The 24,762-nt window shown below is 39.4% G+C and overlaps 1 protein-coding gene across 1 annotated transcript in view; it reads left to right on the top strand.

The window, feature by feature from the left end:
• The window catches only part of LOC102413340 (ATP-binding cassette sub-family C member 4-like), a 168,240-nt gene that overhangs the window by 133,923 nt on the left and 9,555 nt on the right, over positions 1-24,762 (top strand). Inside the window, 3 exon segments of the mRNA XM_044927067.2 lie at positions 3,693-3,782; positions 7,371-7,543; positions 7,910-8,015. Of these exon segments, the coding sequence (XP_044783002.2) occupies positions 3,693-3,782; positions 7,371-7,543; positions 7,910-8,015 (369 nt within the window).

A 24,762-nucleotide genomic window follows, 5' to 3' on the forward strand; every position in this document is an offset into this window, starting at 1 on the left:
TAGAACTATCAAACTATATAAAAAAGTTGAACATTGCTTATATAAATAAAGCATATAACCCTTCTTTTTAAATTGAAGTTTAATTGACTTACAATATTGTGTTAGTCTCAGATGTACAGCAAAATGATTCAGTTACACGTATGCTTTTTTTCAGATTCTTTTTTTAAATTTATTTTTAATTGGAGGATAATTGCTTTACACTGTTGTGTTTGTTTCTGCTGTACAACACCATGTATCAGCCATGCTGTTATTTTTGTTGTTGTTCAGTTGCCAGGTCTTGTCCAACTCTTTGGGACCCTACAGACTGCAGGATGCTAGGCCTCTCTGTCCCTCACCATCTCCCAGAGTTTGCCCAAATTCAGGTCCATTGAATCGGTGATGCCATCCGACCATCTCATCCTCTGTCGCCCCCTTCTCCTCCTGCCCTCAATCCTGTATCAGCCATATATACACATGTATCCCCTCCTTCTTGAGCCTCCCTCCCCCATCCCACCATCCCGTCTCTCTAGGTCATCATAGAGCTTTGAGTCGAGTTCCCTGCACTAAACAGTTGCTTCCCACTATCTTATACATGGTGGTATACATGTCAATACCACTCTCTCAATTTTTCCCACCCTCACCTTCCTCTTCTGTGTATCAGCAAGTCTGTTCTCTATGTCTGTGTCTCTCTTCCTGTTCTGCAAATAGGTTCATCATATCATTTTTCTGGATTTCATGTATATGCATTAATTAATACATTAATTATTATAAATTACATGTATTAATTATGCAACATACGCATTAATTAATACATTTGTTTTTCTCTTTCTGACTTACTTCACTCGGTGTAACAGGCTCTAGATTCACTTAGAAATGAACTCGTTCAGTTCTAGTGAGGTGAGTTCACTAGAGCTCACTAGAACGCATTCCTTTTTGTAACTGAGTAATAATATTACATTGTATATATGTATCACAACTTCTTTATCCATTCATCTGTCCACCTGAAACCTAGGTTGTTTCCATATCCTGGCTATTGTAAATAGTACTGCTGTGAACATTAGGGTGCATGAGTCTTTCTGAAGTAGGACTTTCTTAGGATATATGCCCAGTAGTGGCATTGTTGGGTCATATGGTAGTTTTATTCCTATATTTGTAAGGAATATCCATACTGTTCTCTTGGAGAAAAAGATAACAACCCACTCCAATATTCTTGCCTGGAGAATCCCATGGACAGAGGAACCTGGTGGGGCTACAGTCCATGGGGTCACAAGAGTCAGACACCACTTAGTCACTAAACCACCCCTACCACCATACTGTTCTCCATAGTGGCTGTATCAGTTTACATTCACAGGGCTTTCCTGGTGGCTTAGTGGTAAAGACTCTGCCTGTCAGTGTGGGAAATATGGGTTTGATCCCTGATTTGGGAAAATCCCACATGCCACAGAGCAGCTAAGCTTGTGCACTACAACTATTGAACTTGTGCTCTAGAGACTGTGCCCCGCAACTGCTGAGCACAGGAGTTGCAACTACTGAAGCCCATGCGCCTAGAACTTGTGCTTTGCAGCAAGAAAAGCCCCTGCAATGAGAAGCCTGCACATTCCAACTAGAGAATAGCCCCTGCTTTCTGCAGCTAAAGGTTTGGTGGACACTTCAAACCTTAGACCTCTTACAGGATGTAAATTTGATCTATGAGAGAAACCTGAAGCAAAAACTATTCAGGTCACATAAGCTGTGATGGGCTAAGAAGAAACATTCTTGTCACTGTTATAAGCAAAGAGACCCCATCTCACGTCTCCCAGCTGGGCTCCAAGCTGGCTTATTAACCTGGCCTCTTCCCGTCCCTTTACAAATTTGAGAAAACTGTTAGATTGTGAAGGACAGGGAATCCTGGAGTGCTGCAGTCTGTGGGGTTGCAGAGTCAGTCATGACTGAGTGACTGAACAACAAATCTCCTCAAACACTAGTCCTTCAAGAGTCCCTCCTTCATTTTGGGGCCCAGAGGTGGAGGAGAGTCAAAGGAAAGGGAGAAATATTGGGGACCAGCCTCCCCTTGTTGGGCCACGTCATTTGTCTAAACCTCATGAAGACAGCTAAAGGGAGAGAAATAGCCTGTTTGTTGGAAACTTAGAGTTGATAATTGCAAAAATTAAGAATTTTTTTTTATCTGAAGTAAAATAATTATTAGTCCACTGACAAGGAACTTTTACCATTGCTTAGATACTTGGGTAGTCTTTGATCCTAAATTTCAGAGTTTTAAGGGAGACTTTAAATTTGGGTCTCAGTATTTTTCAGTTCAATACAATAATCATTTTGAAACGTCCTGTGACCAGTGATTTTCAGTGCTTTGGGGGAATGTTGGCCACTTAATTAACTTTGTGCAAATGAAACTCCCTTTATAATGTCTTTTGAAATTTAGATTTTGTTTAGGGATATGTCTTTTTTGGTGACATGCCCTGTGTCTTCTGCATCCATTTTTCTCTCATCAGACTTTAAGACAATAAGGAAAGAAGGTACAGGAGGCTCTCTGAGTGTCATTTTTCTTCATGGCTGGAGAAAAGAAATGCCTGTCTTCTGCATCTTTCTTCTCTGGCTTTTGTGAAAGGAGGAGGCAAGTCCGCCCCAAGGCCAGGCGGGATTTGAATGTGGGGATTCTGAGCAGTTCCGGGCACTGTGGAAGCGTCAGGTCTCCTCTTGTACCCACACGTGTGCCTCCCCTTGTCCTGTCTCCTTCACTGAAAGGAGCCAGTTGGGCTCCTCTCTGTTGCTCATATTCTGTGGCCTGGCTTACTAGAGCCTTCCAGTAGAAAAATGTAAATGGTCTACATGAGCTTTTGTACAAGATTCTCTCTTGAAACCCAGAAAGGCATATATTTCCAGATTAATTTACTTGTGGCTCCTCCTGATGCAGATGAATAGGAAGAACTATTTCAATGAAAATAATTTTATCCTGGCTCATGTCACAATGGGTTTCAGGTCATCCTGACATTGCAGTTAGTAATGAGGTTCTGTGAGGCAGGTCATCCTGATGCACAGGTGAGAGAACATGGGAATCACCTGGTGCAGAATCAGAGATCTCTCCAAGGACAGAGAAGCTGCAGGCCCCAGGAGCTGACGTTCTCTTTGCATGTGTAGGGATGTTCCATTCATGCATGTGGAGAGAGTCCCCCGTCCCAGAAGGCTGTTTGACTAGCATAGAAAATAGCCTACTTTATTCTTCAGTGCAAATGTGAAAAAAATTAACAATTTTGCTTTGAGGCACAAAATTCAGCTTGTGCTGAATCATTGTCTTGGTATTTCCCAGTATCATGCCAGGATTGACAGTTAATTTACATAAATATTGATGTAAAGTTTCTCATGTAATTATATCCTCAGTTTGTGTATGTCTTTAAGCAGACATTTATTACCAGAATGGCAATTTAAAAAATAAAATAAAATTTTCCTTTCTCTTCTTCAGTTTTTTTTTTCCTTAGGATGAAAATACTTCTTCAACACTTTCTTCTCTTAGTGTTTAATAATCCAGAGGATAATGTGTAGCACACTTCATACAATGGAAAATTACTTTAGAGATACTGTTTTGTAAACATACATTTGCAACTTTATTGTTAATAATTGCAGAGAATTTTGATATTTTATATTTTCATTTTTTTCTATAAACGTTGGTTTAAAATGAAAAGAGATTATAGTAATAACATTTACTATTCTGCGGTATTTAGGAACCTGTTTTATTCACTGGAACAGTGAGGAAAAATCTGGATCCCTTTAATGAGTATTTGGGAGAAGAACTGTGGAATGTCTTGGAAGAGGTAATTTATGTAATGTAATTAACTTGTTAGCATCAGTATCTGTGTGTGTACATTTGTAGCATTGCAGGTAATTAAGGGAAGCTTATCACTTGAGCTAACTTTGTTTACTTTCTAAGAGAACAGTGATGAAATGGGTACACTTAAAATGTGTGTATTGATAATGAAAACCAACAATATAATGCCTCATGTTTTCATTTTAACTTTTTGTATAGAACCCCAAGCCACTAGATACATTATTTTGTCCTTAGCAGAGCACTAAACTAGACATTAAAACTGTGGGATCAAATTCTATTAGTGACCTGCTGCTGCTGCTAAGTTGCTTCAGTCGTGTCTGACTCTGTGCGACCCCATAGACGGCAGCCCACCAGGCTCCCCCGTCCCTGGCATTCTCCAGGTAAGAACACTGGAGTGGGTTGCCATTTCCTTCTCCAATGCATGAAAGTGAAAAGTGAAAGTGAAGTCGCTCAGTCGTGTCCAACTTTTCGTGACCCCATGGACTGCAGCCTACCAGGCTCCTCTGTCCATGGGATTTTCTAGGCAAGAGTACTGGAGTGGGGTGCCATCGCCTTCTCTGATTAGTGACCTAGTAAATTAATTATCCTAATTGCCCACCAATGTTCATTTTTTTCCTCTAGCCTTAGGGGATATCTAAGTGGAAACGATACTTTTTCATTATTAACTGAAAGATAAACAAGATCATACCAATAAAATACTATGGAGTTTCATAAGAAAGTGTTTATAAAGGTAAATTATATTAGTGGAATGTGATGACGATTACTTATTGACGATTATATCATTTCAATGCTGCAGCATGAATGCAAGTAACAGAATCCTGGAGTTTTGGCTTAGTTTTTATATGGATAGGCTAATTTCTAGAGTATTTTCTGTTATTTGTATCATGTTTCTCCTTGCTCTACTTCATTGAATTTTCTTACCCTTGCATGAAAAAATTTTGACTATTGAGTTGCTGTTGGCTTGTATATTTTAATACTAGCTATTTTGTGTATTAGCCCTAGTTTTGCAAATTGATTCTACTGATAACAGAAACTCTAGACTTCTAAATCATAGACAGACTTCTAATTTCTCATAGGACCTAGCTCAGTCTTTTGCTTTTAAAAAGTAGCACTTAATAAATAGGTACTAGATGTTTGTTTGATGTCTACATTTCAGAGAAGTATGGCTTATTTCTTTAAAAAATTTTGTGTTACACAAGTCCAGCATTGATAGTATCTCTGTTAGGACACAAGTAGGTCTTATCACATAGGAAACTAAGATACAGAAATATGGGCATCAGCAGCCTGTGTATCAGGAACCTGTGGTTCAGTTCTTGCTGTGGGACAGCTCACATGTCCATTTCCTGAGGCCTTTTATTAGGTAAACGGGCTCCCCCTTTACTTCCTTTATTGCTGGTCCTGCTCTAGTAAAAGCTTTTCCCCATCAGTTGACTGCATTTCCCTGTCTCCTACCAGCCCGCACCAACCTTTCTTTTTGAAAAGTAAGAAGGTTCCATGAAATATGGGAACCATCTGACATCTGTATTAACCTCCTGTGAGAGGCATTGGCACCTACTAGATACACTACACAGTGCGTTACTTTAAAAATGGTAATGATGATAGAAATAGGGTACCTTATAAGTTCAGTTTATTATTCTTCAGTTTTGCTATAATCTCATATTTCCCAAACTCAAAAATGATCTGAAGTAGTCTATATTGAGATGTATAGTTTTCAATAGTATTATTAGCTCCATTTTTCTTAAATTAAAAATTTTTATGTGCTTTCCACAGTTTACAATGTGATGTTGTGATATTCTGGAGCCAGTTAATTGTTATAAGAATATAATCCTTTTACACATAATAATAGTGTTATATGTAAGCTGTCTATATGGATTTACTTTCTAATTTATAGGAACAGATATGTCACAAGATTAGATTCACTTCTGCCTTTACACAGTGAACAAATATCTCTGAGAGCTTCTTAGATAGGCATAGTTTCAGATTTTGGGTCTATCACAGTCATCAAGAGATACAATCTCTATCCTTTTCAAGGACATTCTCTTGTGTAATCTAACACAATTATCTCAAAAAAATAATAATATTATACTATCATCTAATGTGTTCAGATTCTCCAGTTGTAACTTTTAATTATTATTGTCTACTGTCTCTGTTGTCCTTTTCTTCCATTCTAATACTTTATACCTTGATTTTATGATTACACTACAGAGGGCTTTGATATTCATATTATTCTCATAACCATCCCTGATTCATAAATAAATAGAGAGTCTCAGAAAACAGTATTTTATGATAAACATTTCCCCTTACAACTCTTATTCATCATGAAGCAGATATGGACAACCTGAAGGAGAAGGGGAAAAAACAGATTAGTTGTATGATGTCATCCAACTCAGGAGTAAATATGAGATTATTTCTTCAAACTCAGGATGTCAGTTTTAACAAAGACCAATCACTTGCACCACAGTCCAAATCTTACCCTTTAGAGTTTGTACACCTTTTATGCTGACACTAAATACCAATACCATATTTAATCCTAACTCAGAATTCTGCTTTCTAAGGACTGGACTCCATCAGGAGCACAGTTCAGGATCACATTCATGGAAGTGCTCCAGCATTTAGGATATTACAAAAATGCTACTCATTCACCCTCGGTGTGTTGTTGTCTGACATTGTAGTATGTCAAATAACTTTTTGGCCATCAATCTATTGGTTTCTTAATTTGAAGTGTATTTCTTCTTTGTTCTTTAACTTCAAGTACAGCCTGAGTTTGCTTCTTGCTCCATTGTATTTCTCCAGAATTCATTGAACTGACCCCTACCATCAAGTGTATTTTCAGATTATATTTGGTGGTTAAAGCTTTGTGTTTTTAATCTTATGAATAAAATTTTTTGAAGATAGATTAATATAAACATCACCTATATCCATATTGTGGGGGAGATAAGATGTAATATTGTATCTTGTTTCTTGTGAGTTTTCATTCACTGAAAGACATCTATGATATTGAAGAAAATGCACTTGACTGGTCCACCATTTATCGGATTAAACGTGGGAAAGGTTCCAGGATTACTAAAGTATTAGATGGAGTTTTCCATTGTTTAAATTTGTATTATTTTAAACATTACAAAATTTTAAAGATTTTGTAAAATTAATAAAAATATATCTTTAGAGAAAAAAACTTTCTGTAGTTTTTTAAGTTTCCTTTTAGTGTACCAACTCCTATGCAAAATGTACTTTGGTAAAGTTGATTCAACCATAAAGATCCTTTTAGATTTTCTGTTTAAGCCACATTGGGAGAAATAGCTTCAATTTTTGAGAGACTTTCTGAACTACGTCCTAGGTGGGGGTTGTTGGTGGATGGCCTGTGGCAGGGATCGGGGACTTTGAAATCTTTCTGTCCTGACTTGACTCTACCCACCATCTTTCTCAGTGAACACTAATTGGAAACAGCTCTTCCCATCACCTGGCTGTACATACAAGATACACAAGAAGTTGGGAGGACTTCAAAGTTCTAATGTCTAAGAGGTTTGTCTATTTCAGCAGCAGTTTATTTAGGAAAATGTTCTTTCTGTATCCACAGGTACAACTTAAAGAAACCATCCAAGGTCTTCCTGGTAAAATGGATACTGAATTAGCAGAATCAGGATTGAACTTGAGTGTTGGACAGAGACAACTAGTGTGCCTTGCCAGGGCTATTCTCAGGAAAAATAAGATATTGATTCTTGACAAAGCCACATCCAATGTGGATCCAAGGTATGGAGCTGAGGTCCATGAAACCTGGAATCCAAATTGTAAATGTGGTAAATGGAAAACATTTAGTGATGCTGAGAAATGTTTCTATGCTCTCTTTGGCCCACAGATATCTCTTAATAATATTATTCCAAACAAAGGAAAACAAGGGAAGAAACCAAGAAAGTTATATGCTGTTAATGTTGTTATGCAATTTCAAGGGAAGACTGTTTTCCATCATTTTATAAAAAATAGTAAATTTCTAAATAGAGTTTTTATACTTAGTTTTTTAGGAACAAGATTATATGTTAAAGTATTGATTTTTAATTTTTAACTCTTTAGTCTGCTTTTCCTGTCTTCACTGAAGTATATCAATTTCTCTGATTCCAGAACAGATGAGTTAATACAAAAAAAAATCCATGAGAAATTTTCTGAGTGCACTGTGCTAACCATCACACACAGGTTGAGCACTGTTATTGACTGTGAATGGATATCGGTAAGACCCTTACCATATCGGTTCTTTCCATTTATATTCAACTTTTTAACTGATCCTTCCTTGTAAAACTTGATAGAAACCTCCAGTAATTTAATTTTCTCCTCTCATTCTTGAAAATAACTCAAGTACTTAACTTTACTTTCAAAATGTGCTATTAGATAATATATCCAATAACCTTATATTTTCATATAATATTCTTATATTTGAATTGTCATTTTTTAAGATGTCCAGCCTTGAAAATATTCCAAACCCAAGTTATAGCTCCATATTTCAAGAGGGTAGATCACAGTCATTTTCACTGTGTCACAGTTCTTTCAGCATTGTTTGATTTCCTTAATGAAAAAATTAACCTCTTATTTAGATTGCCAGGATATTGTTGACTAAGGTTGCAGAATTTTTCAGCTCTTGCTGTCAGAAGGGAGTCCATGAGAAGAAAGGGCCTCGTGAGAAAAACAGTACTTCAGCTGAAAGGATTTAATATAGGAAATTTCCTACATAAGAATTAGAGGCTAGAAAAAGGAAAGGAAGCACTAGGGTAATGGTTTTAGGAAGCAGCTATCATGTCCTAGAACAGATTTCCAGACCTAAGAACTCAGAAGAGAGGCCCTACAGCTGGTGCTCAAGCCTCCAGGGAGAGGTCACTGCCTAGTTGCTGGTTGTATGTGCTGAGGAAGCAGGATGGGGCTATTTCTCCATGTGCTAATAGAAGCTCTGAGCTGGAGTCAGGTCCCACTGCTGAGGTGACGCTGCAGGAACAGCCAAGTCAGATAGATTAGCTCTGTCCCACTGTCAGTCTCCCTCTAGTGCCCGCTTACTGGCAAAACCTAAAAAAAGGCCAGCTTGCCAAAGAGCCTCTGAAATGTGACTTGCAGAGACCCAACCTATGCATCACAGGTGAGAGTTTAGAAAGGAAGGCAAATCAAGGCTGAAAGACTGTAGATAAACAACCAAGTCGCTTACACAGTAGATCCAGGCACTGCACATGCAGTAGGCTCCAAGCTTTGGTCTCTGGACATCTGTCTAGTATTTCCCTCCAGATTTGATTGGCTCTTTCCTCCCAGTAATTTATTATTTCCTTCCTTATCTTCTTTTCCTTCCTCCCTCTATTCCTCATCTCTCTTCATCTTCTTTCTTTGTTGTTTCCCTCTGTTTCTTGATGAGTTTCAGTAAATGTTAGACTGTGGCTTTATAAAATAATATAGAAAACATGGTTTGTCACTCAGTCATGTCTAACTTTTTGCAACCCCATGGACTGTAGGCCTCTCTGTCCATGGGATTCTCCAAGGAAGAATCCTGGAGTGGGTAGCCATTCCCTTCTCCAGGGAATCTTCCCAACTCAGAGATTGAAACCGGGTCTCCTGCATTGCAGACAGATTCTTTACTGTCTGAGCTACAAGGGAAGTCAGTCCCAAATGAATGCAAAATATATTTAGGTATTTTGATGGTCCATACAAAATTGATAATAATCAATAATTAACAGTCAGTAACATCCAAACTTCCTTACATCTTATGATAAATTAACTGTCTTTTTTGACTTCTTGGAGAGTTTCTGGAATATCACACCCAGCCTCCCACTTCACATGCATTGTCAGATGTTTCATCAGTGGGGGCATTGAGTAGGTATCAGGCTGTCAGCATTGAAGCAGTGCCTGTAGCCTCACTCGCCAAGCTGGACATACATAGAAGTGAGCTCCAGAGAGTCCGACAATAGGAATGGGGCATTCCCAACCAAAGGGATACTCTAGGCTCCAATAGGGTAGCCAGTTGTCTGGACTAGAGCAGCTCAGCAGGAAGCTGACTCCACCTGCAAACTTTGATGAGGGACTGGGTTAAATCCCAAGGACTTCCCTGTAGCTCAAATGGTAAAGAACTTGCCTGCAATGCAGGAGACCAGCATTTGATCCCTGGGTTGGGAAGTTCCTCTGGAGAAGGGAATGGCAATCCACTCCAGTATTCTTAACTGGAGAATCCCATAGACAGAGAAGCCTGGTGAGCCCCAGTCTGTGGGGTTGCAAAGAGTCGAACATGACTGAGCAACTAACACACACACACAGGACAGTAGCTCAAATTGCAGAAATGTTTTTTAGCACCTGGTATTCTTAGACCCTCATTTTGTGTTCTTGAATGCTAATTGGAAAAGTAGCCTCTCATTTCTACTTTTTCCTTGTTGCTTTGTTGTTCTTGTCTCTTAACACTGTAAATTTTGAAGACTGTCTCCCAAAGCATCCTTCTTCTATAATAAATAAATGATGCTGTAAAATTTACCTGTTTCAAGCCCTTTGTCAGACCTTAGAGGTAGCAGCAGAAAGATAGCTTGATCTATCTCAGTTAGGGGTCTGTTCAAATAAATTCTTTGTTCCTAAATGTACCCTGAGGCTTTATTTTTGGTTTTTGGTATTCCAGCATTAATAGTAGCAGATTATTTTTATTATCTAATTCTTAGAAATAATGTCACTTTGAAATGTGTGATTGGTTAGGGAAACAGTGAGGAAAGACAGAATTTGGAAAGCCTCTCTGCTGGTCAGTCCTCAGTCTTATCTCTCAGGACCTGATTCACAGATGCAAACATCTGTATCCCCTGAACCAATCAGCTTTGTTTCTGTTTTCAGAGTGTTTTCAATGTATTTAATGCTTTACTTACTCATGTGTGTTACTTGCTCAAATCAGATCAGTCCCTCAGTCATGTCCGACTCTTTGCAACCCCATGAATCGCAGCACACCAGGCCTCCCTGTCCATCACAAACTCCCGGAGTTCACTGAGACTCACATGCATCGAGTCAGTGATGTCATCCAGCCATCTCATCCTCTGTCGTCCCCTTCTCCTCCTGCCCCCAATCCCTCCCAGCATCAGAGTCTTTTCCAATGAGTCAACTCTTCGCATGAGGTGGCCAAAGTACTGGAGTTTCAGCTTTAGCATCATTCCTTCCAAAGAAATCCCAGGGCTGATCTCCTTCAGAATGGACTGGTTGGATCTCCTTGCAGTCCAAGGGACTCTCAAGAGTCTTCTCCAACACCATAGTTCAAAAGCATCAATTCTTCAGCGCTCAGCCTTCTTCACAATCCAACTCTCACATTCATACATGACCACAGGAAAAACCATAGCCTTGACTAGACGAACTTTTGTTGGCAAAGTAATGTCTCTGCTTTTGAATATGATATATAGTTTGGTCATAACTTTCCTTCCAAGGAGTAAGTGTCTTTTATTTTCATGGCTGCAGTTACCATCTGTAGTGATTTTGGAGCCCAGAAAAATAAAGTCTGACACTGTTTCCACTGTTTCCCCATCTATTTCCCATGAAGTGGTGGGACTGGATGCCATGATCTTAGTTTTCTGAATGTTGAGCTTTAAGCCAACTTTTTCACTCTCCACTTTCACTTTCATCAAGAGGCTTTTGAGTACCTCTTCACTTTTTGCCATAAGGGTGTTGTCATGTGCATATCTGAGGTTATTGATATTTCTCCCGGCAATCTTCAATATACAGCCTTGATGAACTCCTTTTCCTATTTGGAACCAGTCTATTGTTCCATGTCCAGTTCTAACTGTTGCTTCCTGACCTGCATACAAATTTCTCAAGAGGCAGATCAGGTGGTCTGGTATTCCCATCTCTTTCAGAATTTTCCACAGTTTATTGTGATCCACACAGTCAAAGGCTTTGGCATAGTCAATAAAGCAGAAATAGATGTTTTTTCTGGAACTCTCTTGCTTTTTCTATTATCCAGTGGATGTTGGCAATTTGATCTCTGGTTCCTCTGCCTTTTCTAAAGCCAGCTTGAACATCTGGAAGTTCATGGTTCACATATTGCTGAAGCCTGGCTTGGAGAATTTTGAGCATTACTTTACAGTCGTATCCAACTCTTTGTGACCCTATGAACTGTCACTCACTAGGCTCCTCTGTCCCTGGGATTTTCCAGGCAAGAATACTAGAATGGGTTGCCATTCCCTTCTCCACAGGATCTTCACAACCCAGAGACTTAACCCAGGTCTCCCACGGTGCAGGCAGATTCTTTACCATCTGAGCCACCAGGGAAGCCTATCTCCTGGTAAATTTCTGTAACCTCAAATTTTTCTCAATTGGTCAGTGTCTTTGAACAAATCCTTAATGTGGTTTAACAAAGCAATTTACCGCCTGGTCCTTCCTCACCTTTCTAGTTTATTTCCCCACTCTTTTCCCTCCTTCCTTCACAGCCAAAACCACAATGATAGTCTTCAGTTGTCCAAATGCAGTTTTCCCTCTCTCTTGCAGTTTTGCCTTCTCTTGGCTGAGACTAAGGTGCCTGCAGTGGAAGTGGTGAGATGGTTGGTTTGGGGGAGATGAGGAAGTGGGGCCAAGCGATGGATTCAACGTGAGATCTGAGGGGGAAGAGAGGATTCGATGCTGGTGTCTGGGTGTGGAGACTGAGCATCTGGGTGAATGGGGAAGATGGAGGGAGAAGGGAAATGGAAGGGTTTTCTTTGAAGTCTGTCACCTTTGCAATGACTGGACTTGTTTTGCATGATGACCTTGTCCTTCACTGTGAAGGGACCCTTCCCACTCCTGTCTTGGGAGTCCTTCAGTTTAGGGCTCCCTGATTGAGGTCATCAGTAATGTCAGAGGGAGGTCCCACCAGGAGATGTAAACTCAGCCACTTGTTTACATCTTGGTTCGAGCTGGTTGTGGTTGTTGACTGCTCTTGTAGGAATAGCAGGATTAGACCTTAGGACTAAGAGACATGCATCCCCCAGCTTCAGAGTTGGGGTTTGTCCTCTGTGCTCCATCCACCCCAGGTGTAAACCTTATATTTTGTTCTAGAGCTTCTGATTACCAGTTGGTTTTCAATTCAGCAAATCATCACAAATAACAAATAATGTTTTTTCAAACCTTTGATTTTTGAATCAGTTTCTTTATTGCTTGCTTTAGAAATACAGGCGTACCTTGTTTTATGGAAGTTCCCAGATAGTGCCTTTTTTTTTTTTTTTTTTACAAATTAATGGTTTGTCAAGTAAGTTGAGAAAGTCTACAGGTACCATTTTCCCAACAGCATTTGCTCACTCCATGTCTGTCATCTTTTGGTAATTCTCACAATATGTCAAAGGTTTTCACTGTCATTACATTTGTTATGGTGATCTGTGATTGGTGATCTTCAGTGTTACTTGCTGAAGTCTCCAATGATGGTTAGTATTTTTTAGCAATTAATTTTTATTATTATTATTTTTCTTAAATTATTTTTTTAATGAAGGATAATTGCTTTACAGAATGTTGTTGTTATCTGTCAAACGTCAACAGAATCACCCATAGGTACACCCATGAGCAATAAATTATTTTTAAATTAAGGTCTGTACATTGCTTTCTTAGGCATAATGCTACTGCACACTTGCTAGGCTATAGTGTAGTCTGAACATTTATACACCCTTGGAAACCAGAAATTTTGTATAACTGACTTTATTGTGATAGTCACTATATTCTGGCGTTATGGAACTAAACCCCCCAAATCTCTAAGGGATCCCTGTACCTCTTTCCTTTCCAGAAAGCAGGTGACTGTCTGTTCTGAAAGCTTTAATGTGGACATAAGACAAGTCAACCTGCTGCAAAACCTGATGCTCCAGAGGACAGGCAGCCAGCCTGAGGGAGGGGCTGGGGAGGTGACAGATGTTGATGAAGGGCATAACCCACAGGATTGTCACTGTGAACTCCTGTGGTTATAGGTGCTGAAGGTGTTGTTGTTTAGTTGCTAAGTTGTGTCTGACTTTTGTGCCACCCCATGGACTTATAGCCTGCCAGGCTCGTCTGACCATGAGGATTTTCCAGGCAAGAATACTGGAGTGGGTTACCATTTCTTGTAACAAATACATTTTGTTGCACTGGTGAATATATATGCACAAAGACAGATGGGTATGTTTTTTGTTGTTGTTAAGTTGCTCAGTCATGTCCAACTCCTGGCGACCCCATGTACTACAGCATGCCAGGCTTCCCTGTCCTTTACCATCTCCTAGAGTTTGCTCAAACTCATGTCCATTGAGTCAGTGATGCCATCCAACCATCTCACCCAGTGTCATCCCCTATACCTCCTGCCTCCAATCTTTCCGAGCATCAGTCTTTTCTAATGACTCAGCTCTTCACATCAGGTGGCCAAAGTATTGGGGCTTCAGCTACAGCATCAGTCCTTCCAATGAATATTCAGGGTTGATTTCCTTTAGGATTGACTGTTTTGATCTCCTTACAGCCCAAGGGACTCTCAAGAATATTCTCCAACACTACAGTTTGAAAGAATCAGTTCTTCAGCACTCAGCCTTCTTTATGGTCCAATTCTCACATTCATTCATGACTACTGGAAAACAAAAGCTTTGACTAGATGGATCTTTGTTGACAAATTAATGTCTCTGCTTTTCAATACACTATCTAGGTTTGTCAAAGCTTTTCTTCCAAGGAGCAAGTGTCTTTTAATTTTAAGGCCACAGTCACCCTCTGCAGTGATTTTGGAGCCCAAGAAAATAAAGTCTCTCACTGTTTCCATGTTTCCCCATCTATTTGCCATAAAGTGACGGGACTGGAAGCCATGATCTTAGTTTTTGAATGTTGAATTTTAAGCCACCTAATTCACTCTCCTCTTTTGCCTTCATCAGGAGGCTCTTTAGTTCCTCTTCCCTTTCTGCCCTAAGAGTAATGTTATCTGAATATCTGAAGTCATTAATATTCTTCCTGGCAATCTTGATTCCAGCTTGTGCTTCATCCAGCCCAGCATTTCACATGATGTACTTGGCATAGAAGTTAAATAAGCAAAGTGACAATATACAGCCATGCTATACTCCTTTTCCAGTTTTGAACCAGTCTGTTGTTTCATATCCAGTTCTAACTATTGCTTCTTTTCCTGCATACAGGTTTCTCAGGAGGCAGGTAAGGTGATCTGGTATTCCCATCTCTTTAAGAATTTTCCACAGTTTATTGTAATCCACACAGTCAAAAGCTTTAGTGTAGTCAATGAATAAGAAGTAGATATTTTTTCTGGAATTCTCTTGCTTTTTCTATGATCCGACAGATGTTGGTAATTTGATCTCTGATTCCTCTGCCTTTTCTAAATCCAGCTTGTGCATCTGGAAGTTCTTGTTTCACATGCTATTGAAGCCTAACTTGAAGGGTTTTGAGCATTATTTTGCTAGCATGTGACATGAGTGCAATTATGTGGTAGTTTGAACATTCTTTGGCATTGCCTTTCTTTGGAATTGGAATGAAAACTGACCTTTTCCAGTCCTGTGGGCACTGCTGAGTTTTCCAAATTTGCTGTCATATTGAGTGCAGCACTTTCACAGCATCATCGTTCAGTATTTGAAATAGCTCAGCTGGAATTCCAACACCTCCACTAGCTTTGTTCATAGTGATACTTTTTAAGGTCATTTGACTTCACACTCCAGGATGTCTGGCTCTAGGTGAGCAATCACACCATCATGTTATCTGGGTTGTGAAGATCTTTTTTTCTATAGTTCTTCTGTGTATTTTTGCCACCTCTCCTTAATATCTTCTGCTTCTGTTAGGTCCATACCATTTTTGTCCTTTATTGTGCCCATCTTTGCAGGAATTATTCCCTTGCTATCTCTAATTTTCTTGAAGAGATCCCTAGTCTTTTCCATTCTATTGTTTTCCACTATTTCTTTGCATTGTTCACTTAGGAAGGCTTTCTTATCTCTCTTTGCTATTCTTTGAAACTCTGCATTTAGATGGGTATATATTTCCTTTTCTCCTTTGCCTTTGGCTTCTCTTCTTTTCTCAGCTATTTGAAATGGTTTTGTTTACTGTAAGTAAATTAAGCAAAAGACTTGTTGGGTATCAACTGGCTTAGTTAATAGGTTTGTTTATATGTTGACTCTTCAAAGGGATTTACCAGCTTTGGTTCATTAAGCACCATTAATGTTTCAGAATTCTGTTTTATAAAGATGTTCTCTTAATTTTATTAAACATAATGGAGTCATAATGACAACTAATTTAATCATTCTTTTTGCTCCAAAACAGTGGAGCAAAACAGATAAATTAGAAATTCTCTGTCTCCTAAGACTCACCACTGTCTCTCCATTAAAAGGTGGGTTCTTCCTATGGTTTTAAGGATTTGCTGGGTGCTTATGACCTGTTTTCTCTTCAGCCAATAGCCCAGTTGTCCCCTCCCATCTCTCACACTCCAGTCTTCATATCACCTGCATTCTCCCTAGAAGCACAAGCAAAGGGGCACATGAAAATCTGCACTTGCCCAAACAGTGCTGTTGTGTGTGTTCAACGTTTTCACCGTCTGCAGTTATTCTTTGGAAATGAATGATGCAGGACCAAAACCAGGACCAGGAATCTCAAATTCTACCTCTTCTATTTGTAAATGATCTTATGCATATTCTTTACCTCTTTTCCTCAACTCAAACCTCTTCTAAGTATACTTTTTCCCAGATAAATCAAAACCAGAAACTGTTGTAATATACCCACCTGAAAAGCACAAAACAGCTCACACCTACCTAGAGTTTCACTTAAATTCTGTTTTTACCTTCATGGAATTTTTCTTTCATAAGCCTGCATGGATATAGTTATAACATTTCAGAAGAGAAACCTCGTTCAAAAACATGCCAAGTGTTTTCCTTCAAGTTTTTAGAGAAAAGATAACTAATGTGAAAGTTGAGAGCACAATAAGGGAAAAGAAATACTTTATGAAGGTGGTGCTTACATGCAAAAGCAGAAGATTTGGGAGAGCAGTTATGGAGGTGACTATGACCCAGACTTCACCATTCCATGGGCAAGAAGAATGACTTATTTCAAGACCTAAGAAAAAGTTTTGAGTTAATGCCTGCCATACGGTCCAGCCTCTGAGAAAATCACAAGAACCCATTTAATTAAGGACCCAACTTCCAAGGTTGGACAACTGTCCCTGTGTCACCTGGCACTCAAAAGCAGAGGTCTAAGACTCAGATCTTCCCCTCCCCAGTCTATTTGTCCCTAATGGGATCTCCCTTTATTGTTTGTCACCATAGTGAAAACTGTCTCTGGCATCTCTTTCTTACTAGGCTTTTCTTCCAGCCTCTCCTGCCCCGACCTTTCCCTGCAGCCACTCCATTATCAGTGATAGCATCCTGCCAATGAAAACTAATCGGATTATCTTGCAGTGGCTCCATTTAATCTTTATGTGTAGGACAGCTACCTGGAATATCTGTGGCTGCATGGTCCTCCTGCGCCTCTCAACTCCCCCTCCTTTCTATCTCTTTTCTTCTTTATCTTTTCCAGTATTTGACATAAATGAGTTTGAAGCCTCCATCCTCAGCCCTGGTTTGTCCCTCCCTCATTTCCCCTCTCACTCTCCCTCTTGTCCATAGCCATCAACCTGAAGCATGTGGTCCTCCAGGTCTACATCCCTAATCCTGTCATCCCTGTATCCCCTGCCTTAGCTGTTCCCATGCCAGCTGGACTCATCCTCCCCTTGATCTCACCCTGTAGTCTTGACAGATCACACCATTGGCCGCTCACCCAGTCACACCCTGAATTTAGTTTCATTTGTATTGAACTTTCAACTGGCATGTACTGTGTGCCTGATACTTATCATGTACAATGCCAGGGCCCTGGGATGCATCAGTGAACAAGGAAAACTGTATAACCCTGTCCTTAAGGAGCTGCCAGGCTCACTCCAGTCCACTTGGCCCTTGATAGTCACTGTGTCTGGAATGACCACTGTCCACCCATCCACCTTTGTTTCTGCTTGTTCATGCCTGTCCTTTCTTCAAGGCCTAGTTCATTGCCCTCTCTCCTTCTTGAAGCTCACCCTTAGAACCTCTGGTCAGAAGTCATTTCTTCTGTTACTAAACCCTTCTTGTTGTGCTTTTTTTCCTGCATGATAAGTACTTGAGGTTTTCTTCTCTCTTCTCTCAGTACAGGCTCCATAGGAGCAGGGTCTGTGGCTTATGTGTTTTCATCTTCCACAGAATCTAGGAAAATGCCATCAGGGCACTTAAATGTGCAATAAATGTTTGCTGAATCAATTCAGAAATTAATGAAAATTTATTTAAGTGTTCCTCAAATGTGTTTTGGCCATGTGTTACTCCTGTTTATAAACATGAAATATAGTTGATTGACAGTATTTTGTTAGTTTCAGATATATAGCAAAATTATTCACCTAAATATTTTTTTAGAATATTTTCCATTATAGGTAATTATAAGATATTGGATATATTTCCCTGTATTATACATTAAGTCTATTTTGATTATCTGTTTCATTTATGGTAGTTTGTATCTATTGGCCCTATAGTTCCAATTTCTATGCCCCCTCCTTTCCTCTTTGGTAACCGTGAGTTTATTTTCTGTCTGTGAGTCTATTTTGTATGTAGATTCATTTGTATTATTGATTAGGTTCTACATATAAATGATATCATATTTGTCTTTCTCTGTCTGATTTACTTCACTTAGTATGATATTCTCTAGGTTTACCTGTGTTAGTGAAGATGGCAATATTTCATCATTTATTATGGTCTGAGAAATATTCCATAGTACATATGTGTGCGTGTGTGTGTGTGTGTGTGTGTGTGTGATTTTCTTAAACCAGCCATCTGTTGATTAACAATTAGATTATTTCCATATTTTGGCTATTTTAAATGCTACTGCTGTGAATGTTGGGGTGTATGTATCTTTTTGAATTAGTGTTTTTGTATTTTCTAGATACATGCCCAGTAGTGAGATTGTTAGATCATATGGTAGCTCTATTTTCAGTTGTTTCAGAAATCTCCATACTGTTTTCCAGTTATATTCCCACCAATAGTGCACCAAGTTATTTTCCCACCAATAGTGTCAAAGGTGTATACTTTTCTTCTCACCCTCTATAGCATTTGTCATTTGTAGACCTGATAATGATGGCCGTTCTGATCCATGTGAGGTGGTACCTCATTATGATTTTGATTAACATTTCTCTGATAATTAGTGATGTGGAACATCTTTTCATGTGCTCCTTGGTCTTCTGTATGTCTTCTTTGGAGAATGTCTATTTAAGTCTTCTGTCCACTTTTTGATTGGGTTATTGGTTTATTGATATTGAGTTATATGAGATGTTTGTATATTTTAGATAATAACCCCCTGTCAGTCACATCATTTGTAAATATTTTATCTCATTCCTTAGGTATTGTCTCTTCATTTGGTTAGTGTTCTTTGCTGTTAAAAGATTATAGGTTTGATTAGGTCCCATTTGTTTACTTTTGCTTTTTTTCTTTTGCTTTGGGAGACTAAGAAGCTATTGCCATGATTCATGTCAAAGGGTGTTTTGTGTTTTCCTCTAGTTTTATTGTATCCAGTTTTATATGAGGTCTTACACCTTTTTGAGTTTATATTTGTATGTGGTTTATTTTCTATGGTTGTACATATACAAAAAAATTAGTGTGTTCTAATTTCATTTATTTCCATGTAGGTGTCCAGTTCAGTTCAGTTCAGTCACTCAGTCGTATCTGACTCTTTGCAACACCATGGACTGCAGCATGCCAGGCTTCCCTGTCCATCACCAACTCCCGGAGGTTACATAAACTCATGTCCATCAAGCCAGTGATGCCATCCAACCATCTCATCCACTGTTGTCCCCTTCTCCTCCTGCCTTATATCTTTCCCAACATCAGGGTCTTTTCCAAGGAATCAGTTCTTCACATCAGGTGGCTGAAGTATTGGAATTTCAGCTTCAGCATCAGTCCTTCCGATCAATATTCAGGACTGATTTCCTTTATGATGGACTGGTTGGAGCTCCTTGAAGTACAAAGGATGCTCAAGAGTTTTCTCCAACACCACAAGAATTGGTACTCAGTTTTCTTTATGGTCCAATTCTCATATCCATATATGACTCCTGGAAAAACCATAGCTTTGACTAGATAGACTTTGTCACCAAAGTAATACTTCTGCTTTTTAATATGCTGTCTAGGTTGGTCATAACTTTTATTCAAAGGAGCAAGTGTCTTTTAATTTCATGGCTGTAGTCACCATATTCAGTGATTTTGGAGTCCCCCAAAATAAACTCTGTCACTGTTTCCCCATCTATTTGTCATGAAGTGATAGGACTAGAGGCCATGATCTTAGTTTTCTGAACGTTGAGTTTTAAGACAACTTTTTCACTCTCATCAAGAGGCTCTTTAGTTCTTCTTTGATTTCTGCCATAAAGGTGGTGTCATCTGCATATCTGAGTTTATTGATATTTCTCCCAGAAATCTTGATTCCAGCTTGGGCTTCCTCCAGCTCAGTGTTTCTCATGGTGTACTCTGCATATAAGTTAAATAAGCAAAGTGATAATATACAGCCTTGACATATTCCTTTCCCAATTTGGAACCAGTTTGTTGTTCTATGACCAGTTCTAACTGTTGCTTCCTGACTTGCATACAGGTTTTTCAGGAGGTAGGTCAGGTGGTCTGGTATTCCCATCTCTTAAGATTTTTCCGCAATTTGTTGTGATCCACACAGTCAAACGTTTTGGTGTAGTCAATAAAGCACAAGTAGATGATTTTCTGGAACTCTATTGCTTTTTCAATGATCTAGAGGATGTTGGCAATTTGATCTCTGGTTCCTCTGCCTTTTCTAAATCCAGCTTGAACATCTGGAAGTTCATCATTCACGTACTGTTGAAGCTTGGCTTGGAGAGTTTTGAGCATTACTTTGCTAGCATGTGAGATGTGTGCAATTGTGTGGTAGTTTGAGCATTTTGGGGGCATTGCCTTTCTTTGGGATTGGAATGAAAAATGACTTTTTCCAGTCCTGCTGAGTTTTCCAAATTTTCTGGTATATTGAGTGAAGCACTATCACAGCATCATCTTTTAGGATTTGAATTAGCTCAACTGAAATTCCATCACCTCCACTAGCTTTGTTCATAGTGATGCTTCCTAAGGCCCACTTTGACTTCACATTCCAGGATATCTGGCTCTAGGGGAGTCACACCATCATGGTTATCCGTGTCATGAAGATCTTTTTTGTATAGTTCTTCTGTGTATTCTTACCACTTCTTAAAATCTTCTGCTTCTGTTAGGTCCATAACATTTCTGTCCTTTATTGTGCCTATCTTTGCCTTAAATGTTCCCTTGGTATCTCTGATTTTCTTGGAGACATTTCTAGGCTTTCGCATTCTATTGTTTTCCTCTATTTATTTGCATTGATCACTGAGGAAGATTTTCTTATCTCTCCTCTATTCTTTGGGGCTTTGCATTCAGATGGGTATATCTTTCCTTTTCTTCTTTGCCCTTTGCTTCTCTTCCTTTCACAACTATTTGTAAGTCCTCCTCAGACAACCATTTTGCCTTTTTGCATTTCTTTTTCTTGGGGATGGGCCCGATCTCTGCCTCCCGTACAGTGTCAGGAACCTCTGTCCATAGTTCTTCAGGCACTCTGTCTATCATATCTAATCCCTCGAATCTCTTTGTCACTTCCAACATATAATCATAAGGAATTTGATTTGGGTCATACCTGAATGGTATAGTGGTTTTTCCTACTATCTTCAACTTAAGTCTGAATTTTGCAATAAGCAGTTCATGATCTGAGCCACAATCAGCTCCTGGTCTTGTTTTTGCTGACTGTATAGAGCTTAGAGCTTCTTCATGTTTGGCTGGAAGAATATAATTCATCTGATTTCTGTATTGACCATCTGGTGATGTCCATGTATAGTCTTCTCTTGTGTTGTAGGAAGAGGGTGTTTGCTATGACCAGTGTGTTCTCTTGGCAAAACTCTATTAGTCTTTGCCCTGCTTCATTTTGTACTCCAAGGCCAAATTTGCCTGTTTTTTCAGGTATTTCTTGAATTTCTATTTTTGCATTCCAGTCCCCTATAATGAAAAGGACATCTTTTTGGGGTGTTAGTTCTAGAAAGTCTTGTAGGTTTTCATAGAACTGTTCAACCTCAGCTTCTTCATCATTACTGGTTGGAGAATAGACTTGGATTACTTTGATATTGAATGGTTTGCCTTGAAAAAGAACAGAGATCATTTTGTCATTTTTGAGATTGCATCCAAGTACTGCATTTCAGACTCTTTTGATGACTATGGGGGATACTTCATTTCTTCTAAGAGATTCTTCCCCACAGTAGTAGATATAATGGTCATCTGAGTTAAATTAACCTATTCCAGTTCATTTTAGTTCACTGATTCCTAAAATGTCGATGTTCACTCTTGCCATCTCCTCTTTGAACATTTCTAATTTGCCTTGATTCATGGACCTAACATTCCACGTGTCCAGCTATCCCAGTACTATTTACTAAAGAGACTGTCTTCTCCACTGTATATTCCTGACAACACTTTCATAGATTCATTGAATATAGGTGTTTGGATACCCATGTTTTAAAACTTTACTTTTTATTCCTCAACTTCAGAATAAGTAGTTATGTTCTCTTATGATACACTTTAGTAAAATTATATATTCAGAGCATCTGAGTTGGACAAGTTACAGAAGATATAAATTATTATGTGGGTGTGAAAGATTCTGTTATTCTTGGGCTCTTTTGAGAGAGCTGCCTTTAGCAGTGATCCACAGGAGTAAACAAAAGATTAACAGGAAAATGGACTTTATGAGACTTAATAAATATTTCTAATTAATTACAAAGAATGGAATTAACTGTAATGCCTAGATGTGGAAAAGCAACCTGTGCTTGTTTAGAGTTTCAGCATATTCTCTTAAAGATGCATTTACTTTAAATGAAGAACAAAGTACAACTTAACATCAGAACTTTTTAAGAGTTATATCATTTGAGCAAATTGTTTCAGACACTCCCTCCCCCACCCCAAAAAAATAATTAACCAAAGTCACTAATAAGTAGAAAGGGAGAGTTACGAGCCCCTTCCTCTCTCTTTCAGTTTATAATTAGCAGGTCTATTATGCTTAGTCCAGAATTCTGGCCTGGAGAATTCCATGGACTATATAGTCTATGGGGTTGCAAAGAGTCAGACTCGACTGAATGACTTTCACTTCACTTCCTTGTGTTTAGTCAGTAAGCAGAGACCTATTATCCTTAGTCTCTTGATGTCCGACTCTTTGTGACTCCATGGACTGTAGCTGGCCAGGCTACCCTGTCCATGGGATTCTCCAGGCAAGAACACTGGAGTGGGTTGCCATGACATCCTCCAGGGGATCCTCCCAATGCAGGGATTGAACCCAGGTTTCCCACAACAGGTGGATTCTTTACCATCTGAGCCACCAGGGGAGCCCATGAACACTGGAGTGAGTAGCCTACCTTTCTCCAGGGGAACTTCCCCACCCAGGAATTGAACCGGTACATCCTTCTTTGCAGGTGGATTATTTAGCAGCTGAGCTACCCAGGTAGTCCAGCAGACATATTAATGAGCAATAAAAGGGGTGGAAGGAAGGCAGCTTAAGAAAGAAAGAAAAAGGAGCAGAGAAAAATAATTTGGGAAAACAGGTTCAGGTTCTAGGCAGTTCAGATTGGGCTGCCTCCATGTGCTGTGTGGTCCTTGATCACTAGAATTACAAGCTCAATTTCTTAATTGCTTCTTTGATCTTATCCAAGGAGAACTAAAATGGACTGGAATGGGTGAATTTAACTCAGATAACCATTATATTTACTACTGTGGGCAGGAATCCCTTAGAAAAAATGGAGTAGCCATCATGGTCAACAAAAGAGTCCAAAATGCAGTACTTGGATGCAATCTCAAAAACAACAGAATGATCTCTGTTCATTTCCAAGGCAAACCATTCAATATCACAGTAATCCAAGCCTATGCTCCAACCAATAACGCTGAAGAAGCTAAAGTTGAATGGTTCTATGAAGACCTACAAGGCCTTTTAGAACTAACACCCAAAAAAGATGTCCTTTTCTTTATAGGGGACTGGAATGCAAAAGTAGGAAGTGAAGAAACACCTGGAATAACAGGCAAACTTGGCCTTGGAATACAGAATGAGGCAAGGCAAAGGCTAATAGAGTTTTGCCAAGAGAACACACTGGTCATAGCAAACACCCTCTTCTAACAACATAAGAGAAGACTCTACACATGGAAATCACCATATGGTCAACATTGAAATCAGATTGATTATATTCTTTGCAGCCAAAGATGGAGAAGCTCTATGCAGTCAGTAAAAACAAGACCATGAGCTGACTGTGGCACAGATCATGAACTCCTTATTGCCAAATTCAGACTTAAATTGAAGAAAGTAGGGAAAACCACGAAACCATGCAGTTCAGTCACAGAGTCATGTCTGACTTTTTGGGACCGCGTGAATCGCAGCACACCAGGCACCCCTGTCCATGACCATCTCCTGGAGTTCACTCAGACTCATGTCCATCAAGTCAGTGATGTCATCCAGCCATCTCGCCTCAGTCGTCCCCTTCTCCTCCTGCCCCCAATCCCTCCCAGCATCAGAGTCTTTTCCAATGAGTCTACTTTTCACATTAGGTGGCCAAAGTATTGGAGTTTCAGCTTTAGCATCATTCCTTCCAAAGAAATCCCAGGGCTGATTGCTTTCAGAATGGACTGGTTGGATCTCCTTGCAGTCCAAGGGACTCTCAAGAGTCTTCTCCAACACCACAATTCAAAAGCATCAATTCTTCAGTGCTCAGCTTTCTTCACAGTCCAACTCTCACATCCATACATGACCACTGGAAAAACCATAGCCTTGACTAGATGGACATTGTTGGCAAATAATGTCTCTGCTTTTCAATATGCTAACTAGGCTAGTCATAACTTTTCTTCCAAGGAGTAAGCATCTTTTAAATTCATGGCGGCAGTCACCATCTGCAGTGATTTTTTGGAGCCCCCAAAAATAAAGTCTGACACTGTTTCCACTGTTTCCCCATT

Source organism: Bubalus bubalis, chromosome 13, assembly GCF_019923935.1.
Source record: "Bubalus bubalis isolate 160015118507 breed Murrah chromosome 13, NDDB_SH_1, whole genome shotgun sequence".
Taxonomy (NCBI): domain Eukaryota; kingdom Metazoa; phylum Chordata; class Mammalia; order Artiodactyla; family Bovidae; genus Bubalus; species Bubalus bubalis.